Source organism: Homalodisca vitripennis, chromosome 4, assembly GCF_021130785.1.
Source record: "Homalodisca vitripennis isolate AUS2020 chromosome 4, UT_GWSS_2.1, whole genome shotgun sequence".
In the NCBI taxonomy this organism is placed as follows: domain Eukaryota; kingdom Metazoa; phylum Arthropoda; class Insecta; order Hemiptera; family Cicadellidae; genus Homalodisca; species Homalodisca vitripennis.
The window spans coordinates 11,104,202-11,119,489 of NC_060210.1; the positions used below are offsets into that span (position 1 = coordinate 11,104,202).

At 31.9% G+C, this 15,288-nt stretch overlaps 1 protein-coding gene across 1 annotated transcript in view; it reads right to left on the minus strand.

The window, feature by feature from the left end:
• The window catches only part of LOC124358950 (serine/threonine-protein phosphatase 2B catalytic subunit 2-like), a 266,031-nt gene that overhangs the window by 10,920 nt on the left and 239,823 nt on the right, over positions 1 to 15,288 (minus strand). The window contains exons 6-7 of the mRNA XM_046811235.1: positions 12,773 to 12,912; positions 3,489 to 3,566 (exon numbers count right to left, since the gene is read on the minus strand). Coding sequence (XP_046667191.1) covers positions 3,489 to 3,566; positions 12,773 to 12,912 — 218 coding nt within the window. The remainder of the gene's footprint in view (positions 1 to 3,488; positions 3,567 to 12,772; positions 12,913 to 15,288) is intronic.

A 15,288-nucleotide genomic window follows, 5' to 3' on the forward strand; every position in this document is an offset into this window, starting at 1 on the left:
GTTAATGAACCTAGCTATATTATTACACAGTAAATACTTTATTTTAAAATTATAAGGAAGAAAACTTACTTAAAGCTCTCAGAGAAAGAAACAAATGTTAACTAATAAACACGGCAAAGTAAAAGGTTAGGATTACCAAGCATTTGAAAGTCTTATTCTGGTTGGTTATTCCCTTGTTCAAAGAGCGTTGAATTGGAATTTTTCCTCTCCTGTTCACTTGACTGAGTAATCCTAACTTGTTTAATTTTGTCAGAGAAAGAATACACATCTGTATTCATTTAAATGTTATACATAAAATATTCTTTGACCACCACTAAGAATAGGTACCTATGATATGCTGAAAAGTATTGCAACTATCAATGTAACATATTTTTTTGTGTTCAACTTACAAAACCAATATACATAAATTAATATCTAAAGAGTAACATTATGCTCCTTATAAGCAATTTAATATTTACCTATCCAAGATATGCTGATGGCAAATATTCAAAGTAAGCACATTTAAATTTCAAGTTGCATATACATTTTTAATTATATTAACCAGAAAACAGAATTATATACGAAAAATTAAAGTGGAATGACTATAAAAAAGGCCAGCTTTTGAACATTTTGAACATAGGATACTAAATAAACAGAATCATTTTATACACAATAGACTATAGACTAACTACCACTAAACCAGCTTAATACCCCAGCTTCTTATCTCTAGAACTGGTGTAGTCACACATACACTTGAATAAAATCGCCTTTATAATAAATCTGGTGTTCTCACAACATCACATGTGCGCAGGTACAATCACAACAAACTGTCATGAATGGAAGACATAATATTTTTGGGTTCCAATGGACAGAGGAGATACAAATGCGTAGAAATCCATGGATTTTGCAATACAATCCAAGTTTAAACAAACACAATAAACCAAATAAATAAATAACTTCTTTCCTTCTGAAATGTTACTAGCCTTAATTGTCAAAAAACATGATATTTGGCTGGTTAGTTCTCAAAACTATGATAAATACAGAATTGCCAAATACAAATTCATTGTTCAAATAATGTACAAGGTAGGGGTACACCACACAGCTTTGTTGAGGTTGCGCTGAAATATTGTTATTGTCAAGTGCAATGAATCTTATTACATTACTCGTGTGTATTGTTTGATCTTGGTGATGACTCTAAAGGGGTATGTTTTTCTTTTTTTCTTAATGAATTCTCTTTTTGCTACGGCATATCACTGCCAAAGTAAGTGCTAAATGAATGCATGTTATGTAAAACATGCTTCATCACCAAATTTATCGTTTTTCAGTTTTCTTTATTTTTGTTACTACTAGAGTTTTCTTATGTGTATAATATTATTGAACATATTTTTTCTTACACACATGTTATCTCATTTTTGTTTCTCTTTATTATTATTGCTGGTTGTTCTTATTTTTACATGTGTTCTTAGGTACAGTGAAGTTGTCTCCACAAAACTTATCTGTTTCTTTATTACTTTTTGCTGCTAGTCCTTTGCATATACTGCTCATGATTAACAAATAACAACCAATATGACCAAGAGCAATCACTGTTCTTCTTCCTTATCACAAACTACTAACCTTATGACAATTTGATGCTGTTTTCTTTATTGCAGCTATTTTCTTTATTGATTATTGTTATGGTTTCTTTTACTTTGATAATAGTATGCAATTTTTGCAAGTAATTTTGTTTTGTCAAATTCGACTACATATATTGTTTTGTAACTGTATTTAGCTCTGGCCAATGTTTCATTATTCTGAAATTTTGTGAAGGGTAATGTGTTCACTAATTTGTGTAGAAATTAAGTGTTTTATTTTCATTATACAGACTAAACAATAACTATGTTGAATTTTATAGACTAATAAGCATACAAATTATCAAAAAGCTGGCAGCCTATAATCATATATATATATATATATATATATATATATATATATATATATATATATATATATATATATGGGAATATATATATTAGGGACAGTTTCGGTTTAACATCTGTAGATTAACTCTAGAAGTGGCCGGCGCCGGATATACGGCGTGTTCGGCCGTCGTCTAAGTGACAGCACCGGAATTCCAGCCCGACTACGTTGTGTCGCATTACGTTATTTTTGAAGGAGTAAATATAATCTGATTGTGATAAAAATCATATATTTCGAAAGATGAAGAATCATACTTTACAATGATAACGTATTTTATTAGGTTTTATACTATTTATCACAGTGTCACAGAGTCAAGAGGCTCAGTAAGAATTAATGGTCGGGACTGTGTACCTTTTGGGATAAACTCAGGAGTCAGGCAAGGAGATGGTCTTTCTCCAATCTTATTTAATATTGCCATAGAAGAAGCACTTCAGAGTGTAGCAGAGAGGGATTTAGGGGTGGAAGTTGGAGCTAAACTAAACATCCTAGCTTTTGCAGATGATGTTGTCATATTTGCAGAAAATGTAGATGATTTGAGGTCACTAACTAGACTATTTATGAGTGAGGCAGAGAAAGTGGGGTTGAAGACGAATGATGCAAAAACTAAATATATGCACTTTAGAAGGAATCAAAATCAAAGAGGAGGACCCCTACAAATTGATGGGCATGTTTTCGAACAAGTGGAGAACTTTAAGTACCTTGGAGTCACAATATCAAATAAAAACACAGATGAACCAGAGATACAAAATAGGATCAACTCAGCAAATAGATGTGTATATGCATGCAATAGGATACTTTCAACCAAATCTCTCTCTCACAAAACTAAAACTATAATATACAAAACAATTATATGTCCAGTGCTTTTGTACGGATCCGAAACGTGGAGGCTAAATAAGAAGGATGAGAAAAAGCTTCTAGTTTTCGAGAATAGAATTTTACGTAAAATTTATGGGCCATCATATGAACAAGGGGTATGGAGAAGAAAACATAATAGAGAAATCAGGGAGCTCTACAATAGTACGGATGTAATAGGAGAAATAAAGTGCAGAAGACTCCGTTGGGCAGGCCATGTTTTGAGAAGAGAAGAGGAATGCAAACTGAGGAGGGTAATGTACGGTAACCCAGAAGGAAGACGACCCCGTGGGAGACCGAAAGTGAGATGGTGGAACCAAGTGAAGGCTGATATGGAGAAGGTGGGCGCTTCAGAGGAAGATGCAGAGGACCGTTCAAGATGGAGGAGCTTTGTTGGTGCGGCTAAATATCACCTCCGATATAAATGGCCCTGGGAGTAAGAGTAAGTAAGTATACTATTTATAGTATAAAACCTCTAGGGTTAAAGACGGCTCTCTACAGCAAAGCTAAAATACTCCAGCAATTTATATTAGCAAAGTTTTGAAGAAGGTTGAACCAGAAAACTTGGTTACTTTATTTACCTAGACTTAATCAGACCTTAATGGTCTACTAATGTAATGTTTGTTTATGGTTTGTTGTAACATGACGACATTAAAGATGCCTTTTCTAAAATGTCAAACTCAGTCTCCGTGCCCACTTACCCAGCATCCTGTGCTTCGTGTGCTCTGATTATTGACAGCAAGTTGTTGTTTTGAAGAAAATCACAGCAAGCAGCATAACTGAAACATAAAGTCGTTACTTATGAGGCAGAGTGGGTTGATTACTTTTTATAAACATGCAAATACTATTTATTTACTTATATTATATTTCTTTTCCTTATCTACTTCTGAAGGTTAAAATTTACACATTTAATATAATTTATTTAACATTTCTAATAATACTGATGTGTACCAATGTTACCATCTATTAATCTGTTAAACTTTGTTCTTATAATTTATTTAGAATATTAGCAGAATTTTGTTTTTACTATATGAAAATTGTTTTGATATAGGTATTATCAGTGCCAGACTTAAGACGGAACAGATTGAAATGGCGTTTTGATACTTCTTTCTAAAACAATACGGACTTTTGGTTTGTGCAGGAAACTTTTGCATTAGATACATAAAAGCACTGTTTACAAGGTGTGTTACCTTGTATTTTCAACATTTTCTCAGTAGGGGGCCCAAGATGCTTTTTCCTGAAAGGTATTCTATACTCCTATTCTGCAGACTCGCAGGAGATTATTATACCACCTTTAATTCTAGAAATCAAGCACTGGGTATTACTATTATTCTAGCTGTTATACAAGTTGGTATCCAACTTTATATTATCCTTCCTAAATGTCTGCCTTCTTCAATGTGTTTTGGCTATATCGGAAATACTTATGTAAAATGATGTGCTGCCATCAATAAAATAAAATAACTTCTATATTTGCTTGTTTATCAAAATTCACAAATTGTATAGACAAGTCACAAACAAATAGTAATTGTTCCTTACAAAATAACCTAATAAGGATTAATAGCCAGAAGAATGTAGAGAAATATTGGACGATATTAGTGTGTGTAACAAGCATACATTCTTGTGTAGACAAGTCATTGACAAATAGTAATTGTTCCTTACAAAATAACCTAATAAGGATTAATAGCCAGAAGAATGTAGAGAAATATTGGACGATATTAGTGTGTGTAACAAGCATACATTCTTGTGTAGACAAGTCATTGACAAATAGTAATTGTTCCTTACAAAATAACCTAATAAGGATTAATAGCCAGAAGAATGTAGAGAAATATTGGACGATATTAGTGTGTAACAAGCATACATTCTTGTGTAGACAAGTCATTGACAAATAGTAATTGTTCCTTACAAAATAACCTAATAAGGATTAATAGCCAGAAGAATGTAGAGAAATATTGGACGATATTAGTGTGTGTAACAAGCATACATTCTTGTGTAGACAAGTCATTGACAAATAGTAACTGTTCCTTAAAAAATAATCTCATAGTGGATTAATGGCCAGGAGAATCTATAGAAATACAATTGAACGATATAAGTCTAATTGGCCCAATTACTCCGCTCAAACTGATCTCAACAACAGACAAACTCCAAGTTTATGGTCTACAGAACTTAACATCCACAAGTTTCGAGTAACCCAAACGATTTAAACTAAATGGCCACATTGTATACTTTTATACGGACTGATTAAATACAAATAAATACATTCATCCCTTTAAATTACTTGAAATTTGTATGCTCTTTGGAATTGTACTAAATTTGTAGTAACATATGTGAAACTCTAGATCTGATAAAAACACACATACATCTGGTACTGAAAACTGGTACAATATGAAACTGTTCTGGAATAACTACACAATGTTTCTATATCTTGCACTAAAGCATCAATTTACAGAATAGACACTATATTTCCCCAATTTCTAATTATGATATTCAATAGTTTGTACCTCCCCAACTAATATTTGTAATGACAAAAAGTCTGCTTTATCTTGTGCTTTTCTTCATTGAAGAATTGTTAATACAATAATTTTTAAGAAGTTTTACTCTCTGTTATATAATTACATGATTCCATATAAATGTGGCAATTTTATGTTTTAGAGGTCTTACAAATTACTAATTTACAATTAAAAACATTGCTCTAGTAAATGTAGTAATCAGCAAATAGTATTTGTCAAATTGTTATTGCAATATTTACATAAAATAGTAGTATAAAAGCAGATATTAAGATTGTAATAACAGGTTCCAGCTTGTAGATGGATGGACTGTCGGAAGTTAAATCCTAAACGGTAACTTGCAATTGTGACACCATTTTGAACTATAAAGAAAAAAATAGTACTCACTCGTCTTTTAATTTATCTGACACATCATCACCTGCTGAACAACAGCACGGTTTCACCAAAAATCGATGGACATCTACAGCTCTTATTAGTTTTATTGAACACACCATCGACCAAGTAGAAGCTAAGAATACAACTACAGCAATATATTTTTTGGATTTAATAAAGCGTTTGACACCCTTGACCTTGAACAAAACAAAATTGAATACCGAGGCTGAATGGTTCAGAAGTTTCCTGACAAACAGAGAACAGGTGGTTGAAATCTGGTAAACCCAAAATTACAAGTTACATCTAATCCACTTCCAGTTCTGAGGGGTCTCCCACAAAGATCAGTCTGGGTCCGGTCCTTTTTACTTTATTTACTAACGATCTACACAAGTATCTGAACGGATTTGCCACGACTCCGATGTATGCTGACGACACGGTTTTGTTCCTTTCTGATACAATTTCAGAAAACCTGGAGATTGGATCATTTACAGCAATGAATACGGCAGTACAATATTACCACCAACTGGTGGTTAATGAAGCTAAAACTCAACAACTTGTATTTGAGACAAGAAAAGGAAAATCTGTGCATTTGCCTAATGTCCAAGTAGCAGCAGTGGCAAAGTACTCAGGACTGACAATAGACGAAGACCTCAAATGGACATCTCACATTGACATCTTGTGTAGGAAATTAAGTACTAGCTTGTATAGCATTAAAAGAATAAAAGTAGTCAGAGCATCAGCCAAAACAGCTTACTATGCCTTATTGGAATCTAACCTCTGCTATGGTCTCCTTGTCTGGGGTAGTTCTACCACAAGAAATCTGCAGCGCATACCCACCAGTGGGCCACCGCCCAAAAAAAGCATTAAGAGCACTTGCTGGCTTACTGCAGAGAGAAAGTTATCGTACAGTTTTGATCAAACTCTCAATCTTGACAGTAGTATCCCTGTTATGTGCTGGAGGTAGTAGCCTTTGTTCATGAGAGTGACTTTCACAGAGGTTGTAACACACACCAATACAACACCAGATGAGCAACAGATCTCCATCTTCCTGCACATCGTCTTCCTCTGTTTGAGAAGAAACCCCTCATACATGAGCTTAAAATTGTGGAACTAATTGCCTGAAGACTTCAAAGATCTCAATGCGAGGAAATTCAAGACTAAAGTGAAGTTGTGGCTGCTGCAGAATCCTTTTATACAATTGAAGAGTACTTTGGAAGAGAGGAAACAGACAATTAACAAGACTCTGACCTTTTGTGAATTACAATTATAACAGTTGTAATTTTTTTTCTCTCGCTGAAAATGTATTGTTCTTTTAAATTGACGGAGTTACAATTCTCAACAAATTTGTAAATAAAGAAATTGTCTATTGTCAGGCTTGTCACCCCTGAGCGTTTAGCACAAATGGAAGGGAACAAAATTTTAGTACTCAGTGAGAGCAGAAATAGTTTGCACAGTTATATTACCTACAATTCTCTCTAAGCCAACTTGAATTATTCATATACAGTAGATTGTATATAATGAGAGTTCTCAAACAATTTTCCATTAGGAGGTAATGAGTGAACCTGTCAATGGCTGTCAAGCAACATGGGATGATTAAATGCTCTAAATGATAGACTACACAGTTAGGCTCCAATAATCATCAATCATCTCAAGAATTGTATTTTGCCTCTCAATGGTGCTGCTCCAGGAGTTGATTTATACCAAGTGAATATGTTACCTGAAATAGCAATATTTATTTTTACCTAACATACAAATAGTCTTTAATCTTTATATTTAAATAATGTCTTTATATCTGTATTATAACTTTATAAATAAACGTATGACAATATTGTTTGATTCTTACTTAGTAACCCGTCTGCATAACACTCAAACTTCTCAACCGTGGCTGGCATCTGTTTTTTTCTCAAGAACCCATTCTTTTAAGTTTTTAGAATATTTTTTCATACCAAATTTAAAAATAAATATGTTTACCTATTATATTCATTATATTGCTTATAAAGAAGTGTTTTACAACATTCTGATGACTTCATATTCTAGATAAGACATGTTTATATTTGGTTTAGAAAGTGATGTCTATGTCATATTCTTCTTTTGTTTTAGAGTCATATCTCAGTTACTTGTAATCATATTCCATTGAAATTGTGAGTTCTTTTGACTATTAAGTAAACTTACATAACTATTTATAGATTGGACCAAAAAATTACTGGAATCAACGGGGTTCCTGGATTCCAAAATTCTTGGAGTGTTAAGCTTCCATGTAGAGTCATTAGACCTCATTGCATCTTGATATTTTTTGAAATGATTGCGAAAAGAAGTGTAGAAAATTTTTAATTATGGCACAGTCATATTTTGAGGGGGTGTCCCTTGAAAAGGGCAGATTTTTAAAAGACCATCCTGTCCTTTTGTGATACATTATTGGAATGAAATGTTGAAATGTTAAGAAGAATTTGGACATAAACACGTTATTGCCATTTTATCCTTTGTGATACATGATTTAAATGAAATGTTAGGAATTTGGACACAAACATGTTATTGTTATTTTAATTAGTTTTATGGATTTTCAAGATCAACACTTTAATTGGTATATTTTAAAAACTGGCCCTATTAAAACTTTCAAAAAAAGGATAAACATTCTTAAATAACACTGTGTTTAAAAAACTTTAAAAATTAAAATACCCTAAAACTTCTTAAAACTTGATTTTCATGTATTTCTTGAGCATACAAACAAAGATGATGCATTCTGTAGTGTCTTAAACCTGGACACTATCTACCAAAGTAATATTGGAACACTTCTTCCAAATGTGTATATTGGAGTTTTGGATCCTTTAAATACCAACACCTCATTGTCCATTGTTAAATTATTTCAGTTTTATGAATATCTATGAACCAATAAAACTAAAAAAATATCTAACGTTAGTTAAGCTTACGTGGCTGGTGTCTGCTCACAGTTCACAAACATCTTTATTCCCAAAAATATACAAAAGTTTTAAAATGTGTATTCCCATGCACCACAATCCGGCATGTGTAGGACGAGTCATCAGTTTATAGTACGTCTTCATGACTACGGAATATTTTGAAATTTATTGTGTAAGAAGTGTTTTAGTAAAGTGTGAACTGAAAAAGTATTGACATCAGATAAAAATATCTAGTTTGTAACAAAATTATTACTTCCTTGTGGTATCACACACAAAATTATTGCTCTTTGACACTTTAGAGCAGAGAGTGTACCCTTACAAAGTGCATTCACTGAAAATTTTGAATTTACAAAAAGCAGGATTCAGACCTAGAAATATTTCCCAGATTTCATTTTTTAGTATTTCCAATGTTTGAAAACTGATTTACAGGCAGGAGAGTCAGAACAACGCTTACATAAAATAACTGCAAATCTATAAAGTTAGATTTTTGTTAGCTATGAAAATTACAAATCTTTCATAATTTTTTCTTTGTTAGGTAGAAGAACATACTTAAAAAACTAGCACTAACACTGGTGAAGATTTATTTTTCATTACATTTTTATAGTTAAAATCAACACAATATTATCAAACCCACTAGAACCCGAAGGTACAGGATTGTATTACCAAATGTAGTGTTATTAAAAATGTCAGAGTTAACATGCACTGTATGCCAGGATAAACAACACTTTAATTAAGGTACAAGTTTGGATTGTATTTCTGCCCTGGATTCTGTACTCAACAATTCCAGCTACTGGTCAGGACATTATTACCGTAAACATGACAAATCATATATTAATGTCTCATTTATGGGTCACCTGTTTAGATACAAGATTAAAGATTAGTTTTGATGAAAGATTATAGATCATGGATACAGTGTCTGCTATCAAATTAGTACAGACATACCTCATAAAACTTATTATATGCTTATTATATTTATTTTATAAGTAATCAAAATTTTTAAATGAAATTAAATGTAACCAGCATACAAAATTGTGCTTTAATTTGCTATAAGGATACATTCAAAATGGACAACTCGGAGGTTTTTACTATTGTTAATTTTTATGAATCTCGTCTCTCGTTTTTAGAAAATTATTTGTTGATTCTAGAGAGATAGTTTAGACAATATTCAGCAACAATTCACACAACTCAATATATATTTAATAATTATAACATACATTTCTGGATATGTGAATGTCATGAATTAAATATAAAAACCATATCCATTTCATCTGATAATCCATTTCACTGAATTAAGAAATTTATTTACTGTACAACCATTAGTGGATAGTATACATTTATGTACTCCATGTTTGCTTTTCTAATTTATATAAAATGTATATGTTATAATTTTATATGTAATCTATTTTAAATATTAACTTAGTACCCTTTAATAGTTTTTATCTTTTTTATTTACCTCTGTTTAGATGTTTAAAGAGTATTATAATATGATCCATGTATTTTCCCAATTTTAAAACTTAATTATAATAGTAGCCTTACATAGTGAAAATCGTTAATTTAAATATATACTCATTCAATCTTTAATCCTAAAGCATTTCTGGACATTTACCAAACTTGCAGCACTCTGAATAAAATGCAAAATAAAAGGATAATAAAACTGCTTTGAAAATGGTAACGCTGTCTCTTGTGTACATTGTTTTGTCGTAGAACGTATTATTTTATCTAGTTTGAGTACTATATACTACTATTACTGAACTCTAATCTACAATCCTATCTACTACTATATGTATGTAATATTTCAAGTGTAATTACAATAATCTGTACACTATGTGGTCCTCATATGCCGATAAGAGAAATTACATTTTAGGATATACGATTTATCAATACACTTAAAAAAAGTTCATATATAAATAAATATAAGAGACGAGTGTCACTGTATATCCATATAAAATGAGTATCACGTATTCACACACATGAAATAATATCTCTGTGTATAATACTTTATCTGATAAGAGAAAGTCATTCTTAGTAACCGAGTTATAATTTTTTATCCTCTGCTGATTATTGTACATCTAAGTGGGTAATTTTACACAAAAACTGTATAACGGACAGCAAGGTTCAGTTTGAGATGGACTGTGAACTGTAAAGGTAGAACGTACTTCAACTCAGACAGAATATAATACTTTATATTCTTAGTAACAGAGTTATAATTTTTTATCCTCTGCTGATTATTGTACATCTAAGTGGGTAATTTTACACAAAAACTGTATAACGGACAGCAAGGTTCAGTTTGAGATGGACTGTGAACTGTAAAGGTAGAACGTACTTCAACTCAGACAGAATATAATACAGTAACAGAGTTATAATTTTTTATCCTCTGCTGATTATTGTACATCTAAGTGGGTAATTTTACACAAAAACTGTATAACGGACAGCAAGGTTCAGTTTGAGATGGACTGTGAACTGTAAAGGTAGAACGTACTTCAACTCAGACAGAATATAATACTTTATACTTAGTAACAGAGTTATAATTTTTTATCCTCTGCTGATTATTGTACATCTAAGTGGGTAATTTTACACAAAAACTGTATAACGGACAGCAAGGTTTCAGTTTGAGATGGACTGTGAACTGTAAAGGTAGAACGTACTTCAACTCAGACAGAATATAATACTTTAATACTAATAATACATTTTCTAAGTCTCACACCGTAGCCAGTGCAGCCACTAACTCTCCATTAGAGGAAGTATAGGCAAAAAATTCCTGAATTGGTACCTACATTCAAGCACGAGTTTGGTGAAGAGGAAATTACTCTTCCTGTGGCTGGCAGAACTGATGGTGAAAATATTGAACCATATGCCACTTTCCATTACTGTAATTGAAACCCACAGATAGCTGTTGATAGAGGTTTGTATTTATAATCAGATTTTAAAATCTTGCCCATCTTAGAGCGACATGTTAACATCAAATTTTTATTTAATTAAAACACTATCCAAAATCATGGAGCTGTTGAATATATAATACAAACAAGGTTCAATGAAAAATAACGGCAGTGTACACGTGGCATTAAATGTCTCAAGAAGGTAATCTGGAGATAGCCTGTTTATACCACAACTTTTTATACGCGATCAACCATTGAGGTCTTCAGTAGAAGTGGAGGTTTTACAATGTATTTGTGACAATCTTTGATGTGTAACCTTAAAAAAATGCCAATACCATTAATACAATACCTTCTTTCTGTAACGGCTCTAAATTGATTTAAATTAATCGAATCAATTGTTTGACTATAGCAAATTATGTAAACCAAAATAAAACTATTTCAAAGAATATTATTTTAAAGTAAAGGAAATTATATAAGTGACAGAACCAAACAACAAAGGTAGCTAGGTGCCTAATTGTTTAGACCAGTGTTTTTAAAATATAGTAATGAGTATAAAGTAATATGAATTCTGATTGGTCGAGAAAAACCGGCAGAATTCTCTCAGAATGTTTTGAACAGCAAGAGAAGTCCCATTGGTAAAATTCAGAAACAGAGTTTTAGTAGAGAGTCATCAGCAAAAATATCTGTGTTATAGTTGAAATTAGAGTCACGTCTCTCATGTTTAATGTATTATGTTCAATGATTTAAAAGTATTATATTATGCCCCTATTAAGGTAAATGAATTTAAATAATTACATGAATTTTGTTGGAATAAATTACAAGCAGTAGTAACTTAATATGTAAGTGAGTACTGGACAATGGCCCGTGATCTTGGTTTTTTTAAGATTCACATAGTTTAACTGAAGTGCCAAGATAGTAAATCAAATTTGATATTTAACTCTATCTGCAACAAGACTTTCAGAATATATCACAATTAAAAAATATATCACCATGAATTTTAACTATCTGTATTAATTTCTCATTCCTGGTCTCCCTGGTATTAAAATTGTGAGTTCTCCAACAAAATACAGAATTTTAATCAAAACACTGATTTAAAGCATTCCAAAATTAAAAGTATACACATAGCCATTTTGTCAGAACCCATGTGCAATTTAAATGGCAGCACTGTAAAGAATATTGGAACACTTTGCAGCAGTACTGCCACCAGCTGGAAAGGAAATGTGCTCTTTATCTACAAATTACTACTGCTTGAATACACAGTATGAGTACACTATTAATTTTTTAAATCTTATCTCACGATACATAAGATATTATATACCTGTAGAAGTAAGAACAGCCACGGACACTGTTGTGACTGAAATGTTCTGCATTTTTCTCGTTGCCAAAGTCCTCGAGAGGGTCAGACCAGAGCAGGTCGCACATCGGCCCAAACGCTGGAGGTTCCTTGAATCGGTCCAGCTGAAACATGACCAATCACTTAATTATTATGAACATTGGTGAAGTGAATAAAAAAAACGCTATCACTAGGTAGTTCCTACTGCAGGCCTTCTGGAAAATATGATAGTTATTACTTCCTTACTATCGTACTGTGGACATTACTCAACATTTGAGGACTCCTGATTCACTCCCTGAGCCACGTGATAGGATAAGCGTGTATGGCTCAACAGCCCAATGAGATGCAATACCCAGTAGTTTAAACTTACTGAGAAGACAAGGCTCAACAACCCAATGAGATGCAATACCCATTAGTTTAAACTTACTGAGAAGACAAGGCTCAACATTCCAATGAGATGCAATACCCAGTAGTTTAAACTTACTGAGAAGACAAGGCTCAACAACCCAATGAGATGCAATACCCATTAGTTTAAAATTACTGAGAAGACAAGGCTCAACATCCCAACGAGATGCAATACCAAGTAGTTTAAACTTGCTGAGAAGACAAAAATTCCAAGTATAATAACTTCTTAAAAATTCTTGGATTCCAAATATCTTCACCCAGTCCATCTTGAAATCCTAGATTTCCAATATTTCCATATTTTGTGTCAAAGCTTCGTCTTGTGTTTTACTTGTTTCAGGCAGAATCTCAGCAGTTATAAAGATGACACATTTTTTCTCAAACTGTCAAAGTTGTTTTATCAATGACATATCGAAGCTCACAATAAAACATTCCTGAACATCACCCTGATGAAATAAAATCTGATATACACCAGCAGGCTCCACAAATATGAACAAAGCAGTGGCTACAGAAAGATATCTGGAGCAAATACTACAGCCTGACATGCCGTGACACAAAACTAAAGTTATTCACTGTGCAAAAAATACATTAATAGCCAAAAGAAGTAGTCGCTTCACAATTATTTTGAAAAAGTTGCAAAATTAAATATAACAACTATTTTGTTAATTATACCTCCAAAACTTATTCGTTAATAAACTGCAATAATTTAATATTTAAGGATCCAGTTTAAATAAATTAAGTTAGACATTTGGCTGATGTACATTGTATCGTTCTGAAATCCAACATGTACTGAAAACCGCTGGAAAATAAAGGCCAAATTTATTAATTTATTATGGAATTTTTTAAATCAGTTTTTATTGTATATGTGGGCAGAATTATAGTGGATTTTATTTAACCAAATTTACATTAAAAATAAAAATTTTTCTAGAAAACCACTTAATTTAGAAACATTGAGTTTTTTGTAGTAGTTTAAATGATATTGTAGCCTTAAAAAACGTTAGAAACCAGTGAGGAGTAACAAAACCTTAAAGCACCATACTACTTTGAGTTAAAGTGATGCAAGCGTAATTTAGAGTCTAACTACATAAGTGGATTTGAATGGTTTCTCTACAATTTTTTATACATAAATCTCAGATTGTTCCCTCTTGCTCCAAACTGTCAAGACTGTGGTAGAGAATACTAACACCCACCAACAATGTTCTCCTACAAACACAATCTGCTTTAAATAAGAGGACCATTATGTACTTGTCGTATTACAATCATAAAATTTATGCCAACGACTGAAAAACTAAATCAAACTCATTATTCAGCCATTTATTTATTATATTTTTTATTTCTATTTTTATAATGTTACTGACGAATTAAATTTCTTATCAATGTATATTTACAATACATTTCAAAACAGTATTTTTAAATTTCTGCCCTCCATTAAATATCTACTAATAGTATTAAATTTAAATTCCAAACACTTTGCAGTATATAGTCAAAAACTAGAAACAATTAAATAAAAATTAAATCAATTAGGAAATGAAATTAGAATTCTTTCTATGTAATATAGGTAAATTGTAAGTTACATAACAGGTGATCCCTACAAGCAAGGGGAAAATGGCAGTAATTTAAAGAATGTACATGATCCATAACCATTAATATTTTTGTAAGAATAAAAGTACAATTACTTCAATGTTAATGTAAAACTAAATGTAATACAGTTGTTTATTAACTCCATTGATTTTAACTTAAAAATAGGAGTTAATTATATTGTTTTTTACTGACAGTTTTATATTATTGAAATTTAATGCCTAATTTAGGAACAAATTAATGTTGTATTTTATTTAAAAACAATGACACCTTGTTTCACTCCAGTTTTAAATTTGTGCTTGGTGTCAACATAAAATAAACTGCCATGCAAAAGCTCTGTTCCCATACAGTAGCTACTCTACATGACATTGGTGGTGCATGTAAATCACCACCCGATGTTGTGTTGAATTCTTAACACTCCCAAGTACGAGTCTCTCTCTGTGAGATACCCATCTTACTAACTCATGAGTGTTTGCCCTTCTTGTAACGAAATAGAATTCTTAAAACTCCCAAGTATGAGC